Source organism: Cardiocondyla obscurior, linkage group LG12 (genome assembly GCF_019399895.1).
Source record: "Cardiocondyla obscurior isolate alpha-2009 linkage group LG12, Cobs3.1, whole genome shotgun sequence".
NCBI classification, from domain to species: Eukaryota; Metazoa; Arthropoda; class Insecta; order Hymenoptera; family Formicidae; genus Cardiocondyla; species Cardiocondyla obscurior.
The window spans coordinates 710,408-734,738 of record NC_091875.1 but is presented as its reverse complement, the minus strand read 5'-3'; the positions used below and the strand labels follow the sequence as shown (position 1 = coordinate 734,738).

The window sequence follows — 24,331 nt, the reverse complement described above, 5'->3', positions numbered from 1 at the left end:
ACGTGCACCACGCTTATGTCGGCACGAGGAGCTCCCTGGCTCACGATCGTGCAGACTTAATAGAGAAGGTAATCGATGGAAGCCGAACGTATCGCCACGATAAAGTCTAATCAACAAGTATAAACACCTCACGCGGTATCATCGAAATAAAAGTCCGCCGCTGATGACGCAGTCACGAAGCGGTTTAAATAAATTTTCTGATAAGTAAAGTGGATACTTGGAAACGATGTAAATGATAAGCGACAAATAATGTTATCTTCCGGAACTATTTTGCACGTAAATAATTAGATTCAAATTAATAATTTTTATTTGCATTTTAAAAGTTGCGAGTAGCAAGCAGAGTTGCTCTATTATCTCTATTTAATACTATTCCTTTTAAAGTTCGCCTTTCGATGCGTTCTTTCATTCGAGAAAATTCCGAGAGGATTCAATCTGCGTTCTGCAACATGTGCAAGCGTGTTCGCTTTTTACACATCGAACAGAACAGTGTAACAATTGGCCGGCAGCATAATTTCGCCATTCGCTTCGACGGTCGATTATTTCCCTCTGTCACGGGTACAGTGTAGAAAGGAAGCAACCGCACGCGAAGGAACACCACGAAGAAACAAGATCGTCTACGAAGAAAGAATTTGTCGGAGGGAACGAAAGAAGACCGATCTACGGCCATTTTTCAAGAGACCAGCCCATAGAAACTTGCGGTAGCTCGCGCACCGCGACAAAAAGTCGATTTTTTTCCTTACGAGGGCTCTCTTAATGCGCGTTCTTCTTCGACGCAGCAGCACACGGATAAAGAAAAAAAAAAAAAAAAAAAAAGGAGGATGCGAAAGAAAGGGGGCAGAAAAGGGCCGGGATTAATCGAAAGTGCGTCGACGAAAATCGCCGAGGTCTTCAGTCGGGCTCGCTCAAGAGTCTTCCTTTACCGTGGTGGTCGTCGCCACGACGTTTTGTCATTAGCCGCTGAAAATTGATACGGGTCCGCGATTTAACTCGCGCTGCCGCCGTCGATTTAATTGACGTCAAATTGAAGCGTAGAGGGAAGATTGGATTCACGAGAGCGACCAGCGCGCTAAGACGAGCGGCATAGAAGACGGCAAAGCTGAAGCTCTTGGTATATATCTCCGCGACCGGCTCGTTTCCGATCATATTTACGACGTCATCAAATTTCACGATGAAAAGATCCCCTGGCGGAATATTAAGTGCTCTCCGGTTAATAATGTCCTCTCTTTCATAGTCGCCGATGCGACGTTCGATTACGGCGCATGACGAGGAATCACTTCCAGAGCGTCGCGGACAACACCTGCTTCCTTGTGCCTTGAATTTATTATCGTATACGTTATTGACACCTCTCGCGTGATTTAAAGGACCGATAAAACAACGATCGACGCGTACAATGCGCATATTCTTTTTCTCTTCTCCTTTACTTTCATATACAGATATATTATTTGACGTTAATATATTTCTCACGTGCAAGAGGCTCTTTCGCACAAAAATATTTGTACAATAGATATTTTTGATATTTTAGTTCAATGTTGCACATTAAATGCGATAATCAAAGCAAATCGAGTAATTCATAAGTACGCAGTATGTATATCTCAATGATTTATGTAACGCTTTCGCTTTCTCCATTGTAGAAACGTTGAGCGAACGAGTTCCAACGGCGTTTATGAACACATAAATAATCGCGGTTTAGTTTCTGAAATAAATGGCCAAACATGTTATCGCGATTCACGATAAGTCCTCTTCGCTATCAACGAGGCTTGAGTCGTGGTTCATACCAATTCGAGACTGCCCGTTATTCACGGGGAAATATAACAGGAAGTGCGGCTCCTTCATTATAGACGTTACATAAATGTTCGTGAATGTCGATGAAAATCACAAGGAAATGACTTGTCTCTGCCATTGCGGTTACACGAAAAAAAAAAATGCCCTTTTCGTTCTCGCGCGAGTCCGCACGATGCGTGCAAACTCCTGCAGACATGAATTCCGCATGAACTGAATTTAAATCCACACAATCCGGTTGATTGCACAATAATGCTCGCATTTGATGTGCCATTGCAGCAACGAGCTTTTACGTAAAATCGAGCGTACCGGCGGCCGTCTTTACGGCACGTTTATGATTACGTCTATTATGCGTTTATGCGCCCCGCTTCAGTCAAAACTTCTTACTTATTAATTTTATGCTCGAGCGTTTACGATTATATCGCTTCGCGTTGCTGTTATCGGCGAACTACCTTCCGCATTTAATATTTTTCGCCGACAAATTGCTGAGGAATATTGTAAGAACTGGTGCGTAAAACAGCAAACCCGAGACCTCGTCGCGGATCAATGCATCCGTTGCAGCGCGGCACGTCTTTTGACTCGCCGCGAGAATCCTCAATTTGCATCGATTAATCGCGCGGTTGAAAATTCCACATCGAGCGTGTCGCATGTCCGGCTGAGTGACGTAAATATCGTAAAAGAAGCAAAAAAAGAAACTGGATTAACGCGACTTAATGGAACAACATACACATACTCCGTCACTTTCTCACCGTAATTGTCTGAATTGATCAAAGTCGATAATTGTTACGTCGCTCTGTTGGCGGTGTCATTAAAGCGTTAAAATAAAATTTCATCTCCGTACACAGTAATTCAATTAACAATGTGATCGGTATAAAAAAATTATTCTAAAAGCTTAACACTTCCTACAATATTCTTCTGACTAAAATTAGAAATATTTTTTGGAAAAGAAAAAAAAAAAAAGTTAAAAATAAATTTGTAAAATCTACTTAAAATTTCACGCTTGTAATTATTAATTTATATAATAACATTAAAATTCTTTCTCTTAAATTGCACCAGGAAGATGTACGTACTATCTCCAGAAAGGTACATTACGCGTGTGTGTGCTTATCAAATATCAATAGTCACACGCGGAGAATAGATAAATTATAGATAGCAAGGGTTACAGTGCGAGAATTGTTTCACTGCGCAGAATTGAAATATCTTCACGCCGCAATCTCATTCACACGTAATCAAACTCGCACGTCTTGATGAACATGCATTAGCGACGGCGTACGCTGCATGACGAGATGCCGAGTGACGGTACTCCCTATGCGCATACGTATCGCGAGATACTTTTACTTCTTACGCAAGCGTCTCGCCATTATATATCTCGCCGCGTCGTTAAGTGCAATTTGCATTTTCCATTGAGGCGACGCGTGCGCGCTTCCGTTTTCACACACTCGAGTGTGGAAGTCGACACGGATCGTCGATTGAAACAATCTGGCGGACCTTGCGGACCCCGATCAAGTGATTATTGAGCTCACCTACGATATTCAGTTTGCGTTATAAATAGTCGCGACGAGCGATCGACATATCGCGGCTATAATGGCCAGCTTGCCGCGGCAATAATTATCGTCCCGACGATAATCGCACTCGTATAATTGTACGATCGAAAGCTATTACGGCATAATGTTCGCACCAATTATTGATCGATATTTGCGTGCGTTAACAGAAGAGAAAAATTGCTTTTTATACGTTTCTACTTTATATGTCATGTAAATTAAAGAAAGGAAAAAGCAGCCGTTATGATTAAAGCAAAAAAATTAAAAATACATTTTTTTAATCGTAATTGAATAAAAATTATAAAGATATGCCAAGTATTTTTTATTTAAAAAAAAATTAATGAATAAAAACGTTACTTTAGTTAAAGAAAATATACCTTCGAGTTCGAACTAAAAGAAAAAAAAGAAGTATATCTATGCATCTTAATAATTTCCTCGTTGCTTATGAATATACATGGGGTGACAAGTGATTACGATTGCAAATGTATCATTACAGCTTCAAGGAGGGCGAAATAATTCGCCCTTGGAAGCTTGATCTCTCTTATTCCATACTCGGCTAACAATGTTATTACGGTTAATCATTCGATTCACGTCTACAATACGTGGAACCTATCCTCGATTATGACATATATTAATCAGGCGTAAATCACAGATTACGTGTATTGATTGGCTTAAATTTTTTCCAAGATGCAATTTACGCGAGGTCGCGAGCGGGATAGTCACTTCCTCGGCTATAATTGCAGTTGATACGAGAGATTAATTTTTACGTTCGGAAATTAATATGAAGAAAAATCGATAATGATTCTTGCCGTTAAAAACTACCGTCGACTTAACGGAATGATACCGGTTTAAATTCCTAGCTCAGCGCACACGGAAACGTTCGCCGACTGCTCGAAACAGGCAGCTAGTGACGGATGAGGTTTGCCAAGAATTCTCTTAATTATTCCGGATGCTCGGATGACTCGCATCTTTGTCGCATTCGACGCGTTCTTCTTTCTCCGCGTAAGATGCATCGCGATTGCTGAAAATGTTATCTCGATGGAATTGACTGGGTCTACGAGATTCTTTCAGCTTGTCTCGGTATACCTGGCAAAAGATGCGAATAAGATGCGCATTGAATCGCGTGCTCATCGACCATAATCCGTTTTGACATCGGGATGCAATCGCGATTACATTCGAGGCTATGCGTAAAGTTACGCGACGATGTTTTTAATATTAAGCTGTTAATATTCCGATCGTCTCATTCCTAAGAAATGCGAATGTATATAAATACGATATTGTGGAATTATCCTTCCAGCAGATTAACTGGGAAAATCATTAATACATTATTAATTATATTTAACTATATAATTAAGTTTAAAAATATGCGAATAAAACTTTAATATGCATATAATCATCGTTACATTAATGACTAAGAGCCGCTTAGAAACGGGATGGAAATTTCAAACTTGCTTCGAGATATCTTCTGTGTTTGACACCGAAGTGATATTTCGTTGCGCACATGTTACGCGAATTAATCCGGCACGTCCGCTCGTCGTAACTTTCGATTAAAACGAGTGCCAAGGATGACGCCCGTCACGCTAAACGATATCTCGCGATGTGCCCTTCGTGCGAGATACTATTTTCCGACGACATCACACACTCTGCGTGAGGCAGCTCTGTAAATTTTCTCGTGTCTGCGCGGCTACGTCCATTGAGTTCTTTTCATAAATTTCATAAACTTCAGATTATACTTTTAATACAAATTATTAAAACTTTTATTTGCGTTTTCTATGGTTAGATATATAAATAATTTAATATTTTAAGTAATATAAAATTATATCGTATAAGACACGAAATTTGAATTTCCATGTGTGATGAGAATAATAATGTTATATGATAAGCATTGGTTGGTTTTCTACTTTGTGCTATTTGCATAAAGACAAATCTTCATAGTCGCCCGGTCTAACGACTCGAGACCGACGCGTTACATGGCAAAATCCCTCCCAAAAAAAAAAAAAAATTGGTCGCTACCATGCTGGTCACGTAGTTATCGGGCGCTATCAGAGAACCGGGTTCTTTGAATTACTCGAGATTCTTATTTTTTTCCCCTGTGTCACCGAGTTTCAAGGAAACGACTCTTGCTTCGCAACCGGCTGTACGACCCGCGTATGACCTCGCGTCTATGTTTTCATCCCGTGGAAAATAATCTTAAACAGCTCGCTCCTACGGATGAGAGCCGACACATAAAATGCGATTTAGAACATTCAGAATTGTCGGGCGGCACGTACAAAGTCAAACGAAGTAAGCAAGAGTGTAAAAACAGAATTTGATATCTTTTTTATTACTCTCTTTGAAAGCGTGTCAAACGTGCCGAGGTAACTTTATTAGAGAAAATAAAAATAAAATAAAATAAAAATATAAAATACAAATTTAATGATACAATTTACTTTTTCCTTAATTCATTATTTAGAAATAAAGTAACTGTTTTCTTTTTTTTTTTTTAATAAATTATAAGTTATGCAATAAAAATAAGTATAAAGCACTTGACACATCGAGAGTGTCTCCGAGCTAAGAATGAGGTATTAGTACAACATATTTTTTATATTTCTCGGGAAAAAGCCAGGTATACGAGCTTCAGCTAGAAGAATCGAGGAATTCGACCTCTCGGGGTCAATTCACAACCCGTTGCAGGCTCCAAAATTGCTGCGGAGGCCGCGCTTGATCAAGATCCGCCGTTAATTCATCCTAAGGTTAAGGAACACCACTGGTCTTCGTTTTGCCTCGCCTCCGCTCAATTAAATTCTACTTCAGGGAGATTATTTCATAAATCACATCCTGCCCTCGAACACACGCGCAAAGATGTTCCTTCCTCTCTATTCACCTTCTCACCTACTTGTTCCATCGCCACATAACAATTTGCTACTATTATTTGAAAGACGAAGACAAAAGCAAGATCATTAGGACGTGTTAACCTTACACAGGTTACAAGAATACTCGTTAGTTAATACATACATATAATTTGGCTACTACGATTTCAATTCCTTTTTATTCTTAAGCTAAGAGAAGATATTTTCTTTATATTCTTGCTTGCAGTAAACCAGATCTGAGAAAATGCACGTCAAAACGGGAAACAACATTTCTGGATATAATATCTTTATTTGTTCGCGTCTGGGTCGCAAAATTCCAGCCCAGGAGTTTAGCTCGTCACGCTTGAGGAATAATGAGAGAAGAAATGCGCCGGTTATGCAATTCGCGAAAGAAGCGAGAAGGCAGTCGTCCGTACGGCGCAAAAAGAACCCGCACGCTCGCATTCTTGCATACCCGTGAATCGATCGCTGCCACGGTATACGATTGAGGGAAAATTCTCCGCGTTTCACGGGTATCTTGGCTCAACGGCGCGCCGATCAGATGGTTCCACGGACTCGCGTGTCCCGGCGTTTAATTATTTTCATATTGAATTTTCGCGCTTGTGAAACGACGACGCCCGGCCACTTCTCGTTCCTCAGCCTCGCGTCACGACGGCGGCATTACGGTATCCTAACGTAACAATTTAATAGCATAGTATCTCCAACCGACACCACCTGGCGGTCAGGTATGCCACATCAAAGTCTTTATTAAGCCCGCTTGAAACGTTACTGCGGCTCCACTTGCTCATACGCTGCCGTGCAATTACGCGGCGATGGCAGTAGAATTTTCGTCTTTATGTGACTACGCACCAAAGTCCCGCTTGCGTTTTATTTTTTTTTTTTAATTGTTACAATTCATTGGCCGCCTCGCTACAAAACATATTCCAATCCGAGTTTGATACAAATGTTACGTATTTTAATTTTACAAAATAAGTTTGCCAGTCGACGCAGTTGCCATTTATCATTTTGCAACAGTTACTTTTCACTCATGCGGCTCTGAAAATTAATGACAGAACGAAGATGAATATATCGAGTCGTGCCAGCTGAGGAACGAATGTTGTCAATGCGCCGACAAAGCCTCTTCTCGCCACTCACGGTAAGCGACTTTAAAGTAGACGGAGCGCTTTTATACACGCACGCTCTCGCATACACGCGGTACGCTGACGTCGCACAGATATAATTCAATATAATGTAGGCACCAGCGACATTATCTGGTCCGGTGCAGTCAGCCCGGGACTCGGGCTCTGATTAATCTCGACTCAATCTCAACGAAGCGCGGATTTATAATCTCCTTGCACGACCAGGCCTTCACTTAAATCCCCCCCTCTTTTTTTTTTTTTCGACGAACTCGTTTCTTTTCCACGTCAAGTTTTCTTTTCCCTTTCTTTTTCACGTCAAATCTTCTCGCCCTGACATCCTATTATACTTTTTTGTCAATCTTCTGATCGAAACTCGTGTAATCGCTTATCAATCTCAAACAGATGCTCTTTGCCCCTTTTTTTTCATCTTTTAACTTTTACATCCTATTTTAAATAGCTTTTAAAATATTAATTATTTTAATATTTATTAATATCATTTCGTTATTTTCCTTACTAGATTTAACGACTTGTCTCATCTATGCATGCGAGCTGCATTATTCCGATTATTTGGTATCTTGCAAAGACTCTAAAAATTGCTTCGGACCGATTGTGTATTAAAACTTTCTCCGACGCGATATCTACTTGCTCCGATCAGCAATCGTTCCTTGTCATTGTCACACCCCGCGATCGGCGGATGCGCAATTGCAGGTCGGAACTTCGCGAGAGCGGAACGAAGGTAATATTCAACGTAATGCAACGCCGAATTAAGAGGAAATCAGTAATGGGCCATGAAATCGAGTCTATGAATTCTCGTTGCCCCGCATCGTTACGCATTTCGTATACCGGGGACCGTGCGCAATTGGTAATTACGACAAGGAGACAAGCAACGACACTGCCGGAACATCCTCCTCCACCTGCGTCATGTTGCATCTCTCGAAACGCGCTCGTATAAGTACTTCGAAGGATCGATTGACGACGGCGCGCCAATCCGCTCTTATTCGTTCGCATCTTTGTTGCGAATCCGCATCCCTTTCTCGGTCCATATATGCAGATCCCAATTGCTCGTAGAATCGATTATCCGCAACCTGATCGTGACCGTGCACATTCACGCGATGCACGCGCGTACCGCAACAGACAAATGAGAGATTCCTGACTGCTGAGCTGTAGCTTCACCTCGATACATACGCGCTAGCGATTTCAGACTGCTCATTCGAACCCGTTTCCTTCCACCGCGCGTACTTACGACGTTCCTATCATTAAGATGCACCAACGAATCATTTCTATATCGAACCAGTCGATAGCGAGATCTTTCACTCTCGAGTAAACTTCAAGAATGCGCTCTTATTATCACGAAATTTTAATTTAATTTTTTATATTTCTTTATATGTCGTTAAAAAGAAAAAAAAAAAAAAAAGAAAAATAATAATGAGGTGCTCGCCAAGCAAACGTCGTGTTAATATTTAACAAGTTAAATATATTCCCTCAAGAGATATTGTCCGCGTGAAAAAGAAAGACGGAAAAAAAATGCACGAAAATAATTGGACAATCCGGTTTCTCGAATATTTCGAGAACGACATTCCATCGATAATTACGCAGTGTCTTCAATGTTCACTTTAGAACGCTCGACTTAAAAACGTCCTTCGAATTTCGATCGAAGCGCTCGCCTGAATGCATACGTCGTAATCATTTCAGAGGAGCGATAAAAATACATACAGGGTGTAACAGGGCAGTCGTTAATCGCATGTCGTCCGACTTACCTGTAAGATCCGTGAATATTCTTGCAGGTACCGTGTTTGCATGGGTCCCTCTCACACTCGTCGATGTCGTCCGCGCAATTCGGTCCCGTGAAACCAGGTGCACACGTGCACTCGTAGCTGTCCTCGAGCGAGCGACACTCGGCCCCGTTTCGACAGGGCGACGAGGCGCAGTAATCCTGTCGTTCGCAATGATCACCTGGACAAAAAAAAAGAAGCAATTTTGTTTAACGTCTTGTCTTGCACCGACGCACCCTCTCTTCGAGTATGTATACGGTTAAAAATTCGTGGTGCAACGTTGTTAAATATCACGGCTCAATTTATAATTTTAAAATTTATGGCACGAAATTTCATCAGTGCAAAACAAAAACTGCAGAAAATATTTTAATATTCAAGAGTTGATTTAGATTTGAAAATATATTTTCTATTAAAGTCCTGACATTTACTCGCTAAATCGTCGTAGAATATTTTCAGAGCCCCCGAGGACGAACGTTACAACGCAAAATCATAAAAATAACGTTTAGTAGATGAAGATTCCAGCGAAGATAAGAATAAATTAGCTCGGTATTTCTTGCTAGCTAGCATTCGGTACGCAAGTAGAGATATCCCTTAAGATGGCGATAATCCCGGACGGCGGAGCATGTATCTAAGGTAAGCGTTTCTCTTTCCCTTTCCTTCGCAGACTACTGATTAGTGAAACTAATTACCGGACTCGCTACTTGTTCTCTTGCAGCCGAGATGTCTTTGCTTTTGCGATCTGCACCGTGCAACCGTTGTAACTTTAGCGGTGCTCATTGTTCACGACTTAAGTACATATTAAAGAAAGTTTCTTTTCTTTATTAATCCGTTAATCATTTACATCTATATATTCTATCGTCTAAACGCGCGCCTCATAAATATAAATGCAAAATAAAATTTAATCCAATACCTAAATTAAAAACAACGATAATTAATATATTCACAATTGTCCAACGACTATTAATACTTTTTTAAATAAAGAAAAAGAAAAATTAATTATTATTTTTAATCGGTAAGTTGTATTTGCGTAAGACCTTTGGCGAGTTCAGTGAAAATACGAGAACCTGAGCACCACTTATTCAAAGACATACCGCCGCAACAAAATACCGCATAATTCTTCGCCAGTTATTTCCGTACATTTCAACCTATCCTTTATTCTTTCATCCCTTCTTCAATTCTTTTTCTCGCGTTTCTTTCAAAAATCCACATATTTACAGATTCAGCACTATGTGCTTTAGTGCTTTACTTTCGAGAATATTATTTTAAAAATTAATACAAACTCTGTCGTTTAATATTGCACACAAGTAGAGTACCTTTTATTAGCGCAATGCAAATTTACAGTTATAGCTTGGTCTCGACATTTCTTTACGACGCGTAACACAATGCAAACTGGTTAATTGCAACACGTTATCGTCCTGTCTATCTATTAACCTTGCTATTCAACCCACGCGAATCGATAAGCATATTTAAATATTCGATGACTAACGTGCGGCTATTCATTGTCGGACTTGAGCAATTATTCCCCTTTAAGAGTCCTCATAGTTTTCCTTTAACACCTATGACAACCGTAAAGTTGCTTTTGATCAATTTTTCCCTTCGGTGCAATCAGTCGTTTATACATTCATTTTTATCAACGTTTATAGCGATCCTTGATAAACAGTTTAGAATTATTTTAATTAAGTTTTAAATTAATACAAATGTAGATATATCTAAAATTCGCGTTAAAAAATGTTTTAAGATTTTAATTTCTGGTTAAATCGCAAGAATGAAAAAAGTGGAAATCGTTCACTAACCTGTATATCCAATGCTGCACGTGCACACATATTCGTGCAACGACTTGAGATTGCATGCAGCACCATTGAAACAGGGTGAGGAATCACAGGCGTTTTCAATAGGGATTTCGCAGAGACTGGCGGTAAAACCGACGGGACATGCACACGTGAAGGACGGTGTGCCACCCCCGATGCCCTCGCGTACTCTGCACGAACCACCGTTTTGGCAGCGTGATCCCGTATAGCACGGATTTAAGTGTTGGCAGTATTCTCCCACGTATTTTGATGTGCAGCTGAAACAAAATTACGTCAGAATTAGATCGATATTTTTCATTATCATTGCAAATGAATATATAAATAATAATTTCAAACGGTGGATCGATTCTATAAAATAATTGCAGTTTTATAATTGTATCTCTGATACAACTCTTAAAGATAAATCAAAAGTGTAATAAAAATGTAGTTTGCTTTTGTCAGAAAATATATATATTTTTTTAAATTCTGTATAAATAAAATAAAAACGAGATAAAAAAGAATGGCGGCATCTTGATCGAGATGGGTAATTTCAAGGGGGGCTATAATGCGTTCTTGCGAAAAGGTGTATCTCGCATTGCGGTTCAGAATTCCACGAAGGCCCAGAAAGCCGAAGAGCCTGGTCCAGGTTTTGTGAGGGGTCTGTTGTAGCAGATTCGGCAAGCAAATATCTATTATCACTTCGTGCGATGCATCTCTTATTTTTTAAAATCTTTTTTTATTTTTTATTTTATTTTTTTTTTTTAATTTCTGTCGAACTCATCGTTCGTGTAAAGTAGCATGGGAAAGAAAACACATCTCAAATAAAAAAAAAAAATGTTTTTTCGTGATCTTTCTTTTATATTTAACTTCGCGTTTGATCGGTATCTAACGTTTGTCGAGTTCAAAGCCTCATAAAAGTACCATGAGACACTAAATGCGCAAATACCGTTTCAGTGATAGGGTCAACGATCGTGCCTTCTCGTTAAGGAAATTATTGCCGTGTTTTGTGGACTTTCAAAAAAGCGATAGTCTAACGGGCCCTAATGATTGCCGGACGGGATACGTCATACTGCAAGCTGCGATCGATCCTATACATTGCCGTCCCATCGATACACGAAAGAACTTAGGGGCACTAGTACCTTTAAGGTAACTTGCGTCTCCTTACGCAGACCGACCATAAAAGTTTTTCTCAACCGCAACGTCCTTACGACCTCATGTAGCACGCGTATCCTCATTACCTTGAAAGGACCTTCGTTATCTTCTTACGGCACAAGACAAATTGCGGCACTCATTTACGAAATGAGTTCACCCGCTTTCGAGTTTAACGCGTGTTATATTCACATATATAACAACAGCGGTACCTTTTCACGGCATTGACCTATTAATTTTCTTTTTTCACTTTTCGTTTTTTCTTTTATTGTTCGCAAAATAACGGGAAGACTAATCTACGGGATCATTTACAGCTCAGAAAAGATCCACGCGATAAAAGTGATCTGTGCGAAGACGGTTAAACAACTAGCGATCCAATCTAAGTTCCTGGATGTAATTTAAAAATTCTCGGATGAGTTCGAGTCCGATATACAGTTCGTTCACGTGTATTTATTCTATCGGTGCAACCGAGATTGTGGTATCTTCTCGTCGGCATCGTCGATATGCAGAAACGTATCGAGTGCATTGTCCCGCGGCTGCAGCTGCATTGCACCGGGCTTCGTCTCGACTTCTTTCGCCGCTTTCCATCGCGTATGTGCGCGCACGATCGCATAGACCCATAGCCGGTATCTCTATAAACGGAAACGACGATTCCACGGCCATTACTTGCTTCAACAGCGAGTTTCTTCTCTTAGCTGCCGGTCAGGGCAGGTATGCGTTATGCCATTTGGATTTATTAACTTCCACCCGTAAATATCCAATCCGCGCTCGAAACGCAAAGAGATTAAAACAAAATCGCTAATATGAGCGAGTTAAAGATGCAATAAATTAATGTCTTCTCTCGCGCAATAACTTTCTCTTTCACAAAAGCAGATTAAAAAAAAAATAGTTATAAAAGTAGCGTATAATTCTATGTAAAAAAAAAAAAAATTGGTGTGCACGTTTCATACGCGCGAACGTTTCAATCGTTTGAATGAGATAAAGGGGCATCATGAAAAGCGTACATGGCGTTAAACGCGACGTTCTTGCTACAGATATCTAACGCGATAAGCCGGATCGGAGACGCCGCACCAACGAGATTGTAATTATCAACAAATGTCGCAACATCCTGCTCCAGGATAATCTTACAAATACAGAGATAAGTATCATCCTTGTAAGTCCATAGATAAGTAACAAATAAGCGGCCAGGCGGCAAAGAACAGATTCGTGTTATGTAAATTATCAGTTCCACGTTGCTCTCGATCTGCAATGACAGTGCCGCGATTCCGGAAGCGTTTTATCAATTTAACGCTCTACAGGCCCGTCTCCTCTATTCCGCGACTGCAAACCGGTCATCGTAGACGCTGTAAATTATGCGAGTACTGATGTTTAGCGAGCGCAGCGCGGCTCGCCGATAAGATTGTCGCACGCTTAGCGTGACGTGCCGCAGCTTCGCACATTTATAAAGGCGTACGAAAACGTTTCGCCGCGAGGCGAGACTCGTCGCCCTGCTCGCTAATTGCGTTGGTCATCAATTACGGAGTCATTTAAGCGCCGGCGCAGCTGGCGTTCCGAACGAACGCGATTTCCCAGCAGAGGACGTGTGCGTCAAACGCGTGTACGAAAATACGTGACAAACGGCCGAGAAAAAGATTTTTTTTTACCCGTGCAATGTGTTTGCAAGATTATTTATTAATAACGATACGATATCACGATAACGGAAATCAAATACCTGGTTCTGTAAACTTGGTAATATATGAGAATCTAGCTATTAATTAACATATATTACGACTTTCTACGAGTTCTATTTTTAGGGTTAACTAGATAGCTTCTAACGGTGCTAACTAATATCTCAAACAAACCAATACGATCTCTAAACTGTGCCTCGTGTACTTATTTCGTCGGTATACATAATATGGAGGATCATTAATTAGTGCATGCTAATCGAACGGGAAAACGTAATTCATCAACGTAAATTATTCAAAAACGACAGGTAATATTCTTATTAAACAATCATTAAATATTACAATATATATTTCGGATAAAAAAAAAATTTTGCTTATCGTTATGTTTGAAAAACTTTTGTTTCGCTACTCCGAGCTCACGTTGCCACGGAATTCTAATTCTATTTGCAAATTTTGATGCAACCGGAAACGAGAGTATCCTACATCAATTTTAATTTTGTTTCGCACAATAAAGATTATTGAAATGCTCGTACATTATGCGATCGAGAACGTGGGAGTGCAAAGTTCCTACCGGCTCCATGCCAATTTCCGCGATCTTCCTAGCTCGCGAACTAAGTTCTTAATTTGTTCACACGTTAAATTAGTAGATGCTGTATTTGGACGAGAAAAAGTATGAATTGCATCCAAATATCATTTTTTGTTTTTAATAAAATATATATTTAATAACGTTGTTCAATCGATCAGAAAAAATTTATTCAACATATAAAATCGAGCGTTATTCGATCATTTAAAAATCTTAAAGTAACAAAGGTATCCGTGAGAAGTGCAACAAATTTTCTTTAGTAAATCGAGAAGTCAAAAAATCTTTCGTGAAAAAACAAGAAAACAAAATTAATAAAGCTAGATCGCCAGGATATTGCACGCGGCAGCATCCAGCTCGTGGCACGTTCGCGTGAAAGATCGATAACCAAGATCTCCGTGAAGTTATCGCGCAGAATCATCCGGAAATTAACGGATCGCTCGCCGAAATTGCCTCGTAAATCCGAAGGATATTCTCTCGCCCCGGCTTGTTCCTGTCTCTCCCTTCGCTGCGAGATGTGATAAACGGCCGTACGCGTTCACCGTGATCTAAACAGGTATCTGATACTGCGTCGCGTGCAGCACCTCTCTAGTAAGTCTTTACTGATCTTAGGAGCTTAATTGATAAATAAATGCGGTACAGCAAAACGATATGCTAGATAAAGTGATTAATGAAATACATCAATATATTGCCATTAAAAAGGTAAAAATAAATGTACTGTTATCAATATCGATACGTGCGATAATAAGTTGGTGCGTTAAAGACCGCAGCTTTTTCATCTGAGATATTTAGTAAGCAAGTGTGCAAAGATGGAAAAAAAAAAACGAGAAAAGAACGAGAAAAAAAAGGGGGAACAGAGACAGAGAAAAAATATAAAGGCGACTATCGTCATCCCCCGCCGATAATGCGCGGCACTTAGCACTAAAATGGCAGCCTCCGGTGTCATTACGAATCGTCCACTTAGCCGGTAATAACCCGGCAGTCCCAGACGGAAAGCCAAGCGTGAGCAAAACGAGCTCGAGCGTCTCAAATCGAGGATCTCGGGAAGTAAGGGTCTCCCTACCTCCCCCTTCAACCCCGTCAACAGTACATTCTTGATCGTACATCAAAAGCGATAAATTTCTCAAACAGTAAATTCCGCAGATACTCACACCAAATCTGGAGATTAGAAAAAAAAAAAAAGTTTACTTTCAAGTCTTTGTATTAAGAAATATTCTATATCATCGAAAATGTAAGATCCTATTACACACCTAGACAGATGTCTGAACGTTGAGGAAAGAAAGTTATAATTATATCAAGGGGATAATCATCTAGAACGAAGCGCGGGTAAAGGAGAGAGAGGTAAAGGTCGCTTATTATTGGCCCTCAGTGACCGATGGATTTGGGACCGGAACTAACGACTTCGAAGGTAAAGGCATTCAGCCGCGGTAAATTCTCCAGCTTCTTTTGGCACGAGTTCGAATTACTTCGGCGAACGAAAGAAGCGGAAAGGGAGCAGGAAGAAGGAAAAGTAACGAAGACGAAAGGACACGAGTGTCCGCGACGTGAAAAGAGAAAAGAGGTACGAGGTGGAAGACGAAAGAGAAAAAGGGGTAAAGACAGTTGTTATTGGTGGCTCTTAGGTGGGCAACACGCTTCGTCGGTCGCATTAACGACTCGGCCAGGCCAAATCGTTCGTTTTTACGAACGGCGAGAGATCGCCCGCCACTTTTTCCGGCCGGCTTGAACGCGAGCAATTGCACTCGTCGAAAAGCGGACGTGCCGCACCGCGATATCGGATCGGCGATCGTTTTATGTAAGCGAGAAGCGCGAGCGATTTTTCGGAGGGCGAATGATCGATCACTCAATGTCGGTCGCTACGTGATCGTCGCTCGAAGCTCCGCAAGAAACAACAATTTACGCGAAAGCTTATGCGATGAAAGTATCCAACCGATATGCGCCTCTATATTGAATAAATCAATTCTTTATCAAACGGAATATTTTCTAAAAAAAAAAAAAAAAAAAAAATACTCCTGTTCAGTTAAAAGTTATAAATTTTAAAGTAATTAAATTTAGAAAAATTACATTTTAAATAATGTGAAAAAATCACTTATTTTTTTCGAAATAAACCACTCCCTTTGACATATTAGTATTTAAAAATCCTATTTAAAATTTATTTTGTAATCATCCATTTGTCACGAGCCACGAAGCTTGCAGAATGCAAAGACATTCCGCGATGAATCTCAGAATGTTCCTCTCGCGCGGAGGCGCAATATCACGAAAACTCATCTAGAAGCCGGTCCTTCCACGGGATAGTAAACGGAGACGGAAAGGATGCAGCTCTTCGGTACTAAGATCACCAGTCAGCCACCAGCATCACCACCCACCATCAATGCTTGGTGGACCGCCCAACCACTCGTGCCGGGTCCATTAGTGTCTCGGCTTGTAATTTGCCGCGCCGAATGTTAATGGACTTCGGGGATTCCCCCTCTCCCCCCTTCTTTAGTCTCCTCTCCGAAAAATTCTTCTTGGTACATGGACTGACCGCGTCCTTGCGTTTCAAGAGCGAAAAGGATCGGAGTCTAGAAAACCGACTACCGAAACCAAAAAAAAAAGGGGGGGAAAAAAAAGAAAAACGAACTAATGGACACCAGTAATAGGAAGAAATATTCTTTTACTCTCTCACAAATACGTAATTTCTATCTTTCGCTCTCGCTCTCTCTCCTGCTCTATCTGGCTCTAGAAGCGTGTAATTACCCGATCACTCTGGCACCCGCGGCGACCGGCTAATTAAGAAACGCCACCGTAATACCATCGTCGTCGAATTAGCATCCATTAAGGCTGGGAGCGTCGCCGACAGAAAACCGATGCCGACTGTCTGACGAAGTTGGTGAACGAGAAAGGTATAGCGACTATAGCGAGAAGTCAATAGCGATTCGACGAATAATTAAGGGCCAACAAACACGATCAATTAACGACAGGGTAGAGATAAGGATCTCAGAAATAGGAAGCTGCCGCTATTCCATCGTGCTCGAGTGCTCGAGTGCAATAGCAACGATTGAAGATCTAAGATCGATCGTGATTTTGTTAAATTAAAAATTACATAAGATTCCTAGAAGAGATCAAATATATTACGACGCTTACTCACATAAAGTAATTAAGTCTTAGATTTACGCTATATTAATTTCATGAAATTAGTTTCTTATTTTTTAACAAGACGCGAATATTATACATACATATAATAAGAGACATAAAATATTTTAATTTAAATCACATTCTTTATTTTTTATTAAATGTATCTCAACGTTAAAATTAAATTTTAATTATTTACGGTTTTTAAAATGCAGAAGCAATATACTATGAGAACACGTATGTGTTTAAAAGTGTACGTAAGGAGTCTGAAAGGTACGAAGAATGTGCGTCTTGTAAATCGCGGTGTCACCATCGATGTATGTATATCAGAATATTCTAAACGGGTTATGAGGGTAAAGAAGTACGATTGTGAATGACAGGGTAAGAGCGAAAGAAATTTCCCACGTGGATAATGTGACTGTGGGTTGAGGGAGTATTCCCCTGTACTCTCTTACGGGGGAGTGAATACAATTTACGAGTGCACATAAAGATGAACAACAGCCCTTGTTTATGAAACTCTCGGATTGTACGGATGACAAGACTAATCCTTCATTAGTTGACGAATTATCTAACCACTTTTGACACCGTACAGTAAAATTACAAATAATTGTAAAATAAAATAATCAGAGTTCCAATATCGTGATATCAATTTTATCATGACGTAATTACTCTCAACTTTCGTTGTAACAATTTAAAAAAAAAAAAAAAAAAAAGAAAAGCAAACTCGAATATCCAAATAAGGAGAACGGACCGAGGCATATTCCCAGGAGAAGAGGACAACGACGTATGTCCTGCGGCTTTTGAAACGTAACACTTGGTGGCTCGTGTGGCCGACACGATCATAAAATGCGAGACCGCTGACGATTGCGACAACGAACGTGTTTGAAAGAAACAACGTGAAGGCAGGCCATCGGCCTTTTTTAAAACGCGACCTGCGGTAACGCCGTAGGTGATCGCGGTCACGCTATACTCTATAAGACGCACGCACGTGCGTGTACCAAGGTGGAAAAGCATCGTTATTCGTCACGGCATTGAGAGTCGTAGCGCCGTCGACGACGTGTCGTCTTCTTTGTCCGAGAACGTCGATCTCTCGCTAAGCGTAAAAAAAAAAAAAAACGTGTAGTAATTATACTTGATCGTGTAATTTCGTTACATCTTATTACGGAAGCACGTCTTGCATCTTAATCCGAAAATTCCGTTTAATTTTGCCGTTACGTGAACGCGAGCGCGAGAATTTATACTCCAATCGCGTGTTACAGAATTAATGTTCAACACTGTAATCCCCGCATAAATAATTAATCCGTGTCCTCAAACGAAGAGTTCCCACGCACGACGATAAGGTCATCGCTACCGGCAGCATAAACCACGCGATATGCGCCGTTTCCAGTAATAATAAAGTTTATGCGCGGCTTTATACGTGCATGGCGGTGCGTGTAATGCGTGCTCTCGAGCATGTAAAACAGAGACCTCGTTTTTGTCACATCTCCTTGTTGGCGATGACGACAACGACGGCGCGATCGGTACCATGTGCACAGCAAGCATGCTTTTAACGAAGCTATCGAGTGCGAAGGGGAATAAGAAAGCGGAGAAAGAAATAAAGAAAAAGGCGGGGAGAAAGAGAGCGCAGGAAAAGGTGAGGAGGTTCTCACGGAGGGCATCGGTTTATTTTTGTACTCCCTCACACTTCAAGGGTGGTTCATTGATAAGGTAAATGGTCCCGTGATACGTCATTAAGTTTAACGTCCTGAGAACGTAATGCGACGCTCAACAAATATGTATATTGTCGCATGCGCCAAGTGTGAGAAAAGATTGCGAGAAAAGCGTCAACTGTCCATGCTTCCAAAATATACGTAAACGTTACAATAGACGCGCGATCAATGTGTCTACTCTCGATACGCTAAATACCGATTGTTTGTAAAAATCAACGCGCTACAACCGTGAATTAAAATTGAAATTAAAAAATACACTCGACGTTATATTTAACGTTCATTGACTCGAGCGTTGGTATCACGACTGATGAAATTTGTACAAGTCCACGGAACATTTTCGTCTAATTTGACGCTACGCTGCATCATGTACGTCGAGTAATGTATAATTTAGCCGTCAAACGCTAATGTTCATCGAGCCACTGATTGTGAGTCAAGAAACTCGTTGAACAACGCGAGACGCGGAGGTGAGAGGCCAGCAAGAATTCGATCGATCCGAAGATTCGACAGGCGAACGAACCGGCTGGGTGTAATTATCGAAAAATCATGGGGGGATCTGGGTCGATCGGAAGACGCGGTCGAAGGAGGCCCAATTAGGTCGTCGACAACGCGCCGTGTCTGTCGACCACCTGTAGCCATTCACCGGCAAGAAGTGCCGGCACTTTAGCCGATCCTTCGGGATCGGGAACACGATCCTCTTTCCGGTAATGCGTGACCGATCGTTTCGAAAGAATCAATGACGTTGCTGATCATTCGCAAACACAAGAGATAACTACCTCGGAATACAAAGACAGAGGATATAATTACTTTTATTATTATTTTTTTTTTTTTTAATCTTTTTTTATACGCAGGACATTGTTATTCAATGAATTCTTTGATCACGTTGCCGCTGTGTTTGATCAAAATTTAAGTGACGAGGAAATCAATCAATTTTATTTCACATCCGTCACATTGTAGCTTGAAATTTCCGAGTCGCTACCTCATTATAATCCAATCTCTATCACAAATGCATAAACGTCTGGTGCAAATTTTACGTGATGCTCCGAAGACGAAGGCATGCATGGTAACCAGATGGGCTGTCGTGTGGAAGAGTTAAACATTAAAAAGCACGACGAGAGAAAAAACTAGAATGAAGAAAAACGTGGAGGAGATAGCAAAAGCCTTCTTCTCGTCACCGAGGCGCGAGTCGCATCGCCAACAATTTACGACGGTGGCGTTTGCGTATCGCCATGTGTCACTCGTGCTCTCCTCTTTCTCTCAACTACATCCTCTTTCCTGCGCTGCTCTTCAATCGGGGAGAAAAAGCTCTCCCCGGTTCTTTTTTTACTAGACCGTGGCAATGATATTTCCGTCTGCTCACTTCAAGCCAGCAAACAGGTCGTCGGAATATTTTTCTACAGCGTTTCCTTCTTTTTCCGTGACGTGCATAAGGATCTCACATACGTCTCGTTCTTTCGCTCCTCTTCAGAGTGATCGTGTTGGAAAAATATACATTCCTCTCCAAAGAACCTCTTTCAGAATTCGAGGGATTGTTCACGTTAATGGAAACGACGTATGAATATATGTACAAAAAAAAGCAGACGATACTAAAAATTTTTTAATAACCTTAGCTAAATAATAGATTTTATATTTTCCGTTGTGAAATAATTTATAAAAGATAAAAACTCCCGAGATAAAATTTTATATATTCCAATTAGCTCGTAATTTTCGTAATAATAAGTGAAATTAATATAGCATTCTCGTAAATTTATCGCAACGATTTTACTGAACGTTCCTGGAAGATATCGAGGCTCTCTGAAGGAAAGGAAGGAGAGATGGAACGATTTGCAAGCCACTTATGAACGCACGTGAGAGCCCACGGTTCTGATTGTCAGATCTTCGACTTACGCGGAGCAGATTGCTGTAGTAATACGCGTATGTACTCGCATCTCGATGGCTGATCTCATCAAGGTCGCTCAGGTGTGGCTCGCCTCTATGGAGAATAACGCACGGAAACTGCTGGCGATCATAATAATCAAGATGCATAGCGGTGCAAAGTTACCATCTTACAAGAAGGCGCGCTCGCGCACCGGCGAATCCCGCGTGCAATTTAATTTTACTCGCAACCAGTACCTCGTTACTTTCGCAAGAAATGCAACGCGTCTGAATATCCGATCTCCATTGATCCGCGATACGTCGATGTTTCAAACATATCCTCGACAAATTGCGACCATCAAGGACAATGCGCTCGACAAGTTAACGACGATACCTTCCGCGCCACCTTAGTTTTCACGCCGAGCGATCGAGCGTTTTGAAAATCGAGAACGAACATCCGTTACGAGCGCCGCCGGTCGTGCCGTAAGCGGAAAACGGCGGCGAAACCGCAGCGAGATTGCGCGCGGTAAGGCCGCTTATTCGCTGTTTGCGCCAATGTAAAACTCCCCCAGGTTGACCGCGGACAGATACCGGAGGTCTGCGCGCTCCTCGATGTGGATCAAGGTGGGACTCGTTTTCCTATGAAGTTCTCAGAAACCCTTTCCGGCCGCCTCTACGCGAACAGACACGGTCGCACGCGTCGCCTGTACTACAAGATTGCGTCTCGCATTTTTTCAACTCGTACCGAAATAACAGATTATCACGTGGTGGCTTAAACACCCAATACCGATTTCTAATTTCACCCGTTTTATTCGATGGAATTATCGCCGCGATAATTCTCGCGCGTTTAGCAAAAGGGTGAAGTTCGTCTTTCACCGGCGTGGGAGAATTCTTTTCTTCGGTAATTATACCGCGCATTAAAACTAGATTTATCGTCGGGTGGAGTCGCGCGTAGAAATACCGCGAATGCCGCCAACGCGAATAAATATGCTGACTTGTGTAAGCGTCACGCGGCTGTGCACACATAACAGTACTATCTTACTCACCACGGCAATTTTACATATCCGTCTCGCAACGAGCTTTTACGCGCTAGATCGATGACGAAGAAATAGATGCATTAATATTAATGTTGTCCGCCGATGTCTTTATAATATCCGCGCGGTATTGGCAATGTATTTTTTTTTTTCTTTTTTTTTTTACGTATAACATTCCGCAATTACTAGATCGTGAATATCAGGTTTAACGCTTACTATAAAATAAAATGGTTTTGTCTCGCTTGGCTTCCATATGCAACAGCGATACAATAATTGATATTATTATTGCCTTCTTTTTATTTAAGAATTTTATTTAAAAAAAAAAAAAACAAAAAAAAAAAACTAGCGCGAGCAAAAAGATATCGCAGCACATAAATATAATAACTGCAATAAATTATCTCTATTATTAGATGAAACGTTTCGTTAAAAAAGTGCATCGTTTATCGATACATATTTCAAGCATCTAAGTTCATACAAAAGTAAGATCGGTGGGAATCGAAGTCTGTCGGGCTGACCTCATGAGCGCGATGTCAACGAGCTTAAACTCCAGCCATTGTCGTTCCGTGCTCTCGCCTTGGCGAGCAATAGGCGCAGCTTTGAAAAAAAGGCCGCCGAGCAAACGCCTCGCCAAAGACGAACGTGATGAACGTGGAAAGCAATTGGCACGCAATTGACGGGGAAAAACGAAGGAGCACAAGTAAATTGATAATCAACCTCGAATCTTTCTTCTTGTATTACGCGCCACGAAGGGAAACGGTTACTTCTGCTTCTGATAATACTAGTCTAACGAACAATAAATGGCGCTCAAACCCTAAGACAATTGTGCAAACTTATTTGCCGCGACCGCTGCAATCAGGACGCGGTCACGAGAAAGTGGATGTTCACGAGCCGCGAGGATCCCGTTGATAAGAAGACCTGGCGAGGCTGATGAAAAAGAAAGAGAGACGGGGGAAGACGCGACCGAAATTGGTGAGAAGCAAAGGGTTGCGGGGGACCGAGTAAATAAAGGACCGCGGATTCTATTAGCGACGGTTTGCCTCCTCCTACTGGAACAATAAAATGACGAGGATGGACGAGGCCGAGACAGTAAAGGGAGGGAAAAGAAAAAAGAAGATACCGAAGAACAAGAAAGAAAAAGTGCGCCGCTGAGAGCTGTCCGCTAATCTTCTTTCGTCCCCTCCTCTTTGGTTCGACAGAGGCGGATCGCGCTTTGTCTCTGCGGTTTCTACGAGCTGCTTCCCGCCAAAAGATAACTTCTTTCGTTGTACTCTAGGAAATATTCCCAAGGATAATCGGGAGGGTCGCGTTCGGCCGCAACGATCACGCGAACACCGTGATATTATTACCAGACGCAAAAAGTTTTTTATCAGGGGCATCTCCGTTTTGCGGTGTAAAATGACGATTAATTCCAAGAGTAACGTATCAATAAAATCTGAGATATTTATAAATTTAAGAACGTCTTAAAATTTTTTTTCAAAAATTATAAAGGAGTTTTCTCCTGTATTAACCGTACGTTTAAAAAAAAAATTATCTTAATAAAATAATATAAAATAAGTAAATACCAACATTTCTCTGTACGTTTCTAATCGAATATCACGGAGAAACATGTACCGGCGTCATCGTGTCAACTACTTTAATCTTCGGGAATTGAATAAATTATGCATTCGCATAGAGAAAATAGATTTTGTTCGCACGAGACGTCCAATATGACAGGTACATGTCCGATCTTGTAATTGCCACGGCTTTGAGCTAACGACAATCTGACACACTCTTCAGATAGGAACATATAGGCTGCCATAAGTGCCAGCTCGATTATACCGTCGTCGAATCAAATTCGACGACGCGATGATGCCGTACCGAGAGGCAAATGAGTGGCTAGGATGATGGAAAGTGGCTCGACAGTCTTTTTGCGCGATAATGCGAACACGAGGCTCGTTGTACGGCCGCCTAATGCATTCTCGCTCGTCGATAATGACAGCGATTTCCTTTCCGGCGCGCGCGGACTGAACAATTCGAGATGAAAGCGGGTGAAACGCGCGATAATTTACATTACGGATCGAGCCCGAACGTTACTTGGCCTAATCGCAAAATGCTATTGTGACCTTGTGCTCAGCAACGTTCATTAACTCTGACATCGGTATGCTTTCTTGCCGAGAATAAAAATACACCAAATTAATATGAATAAATATACCCCGCTCCGCTGCTATTATTTTATCTGTAATTCAACGTTTCTATCACACGATCGATAACGTTAACGAGGTATAAAAAACTATTTGTGGGACGTAGACAAATTCACTCGATTTCACCAATCTTCTGAAATAGCTAATATAACATGCATCAAGTCACAAACTATTCTATGAATATAAATTTCCTACTGGGTTCGAGTA

The 24,331-nt window shown here is 41.1% G+C and overlaps 1 protein-coding gene across 1 annotated transcript in view; it reads right to left on the bottom strand.

Moving 5' to 3' along the window:
- The window catches only part of N (neurogenic locus Notch protein), a 184,042-nt gene that overhangs the window by 103,084 nt on the left and 56,627 nt on the right, over window positions 1-24,331 (bottom strand). The window contains exons 3-4 of the mRNA XM_070664782.1: window positions 10,853-11,124; window positions 9,045-9,240 (exon numbers count right to left, since the gene is read on the bottom strand). Coding sequence (XP_070520883.1) covers window positions 9,045-9,240; window positions 10,853-11,124 — 468 coding nt within the window. The remainder of the gene's footprint in view (window positions 1-9,044; window positions 9,241-10,852; window positions 11,125-24,331) is intronic.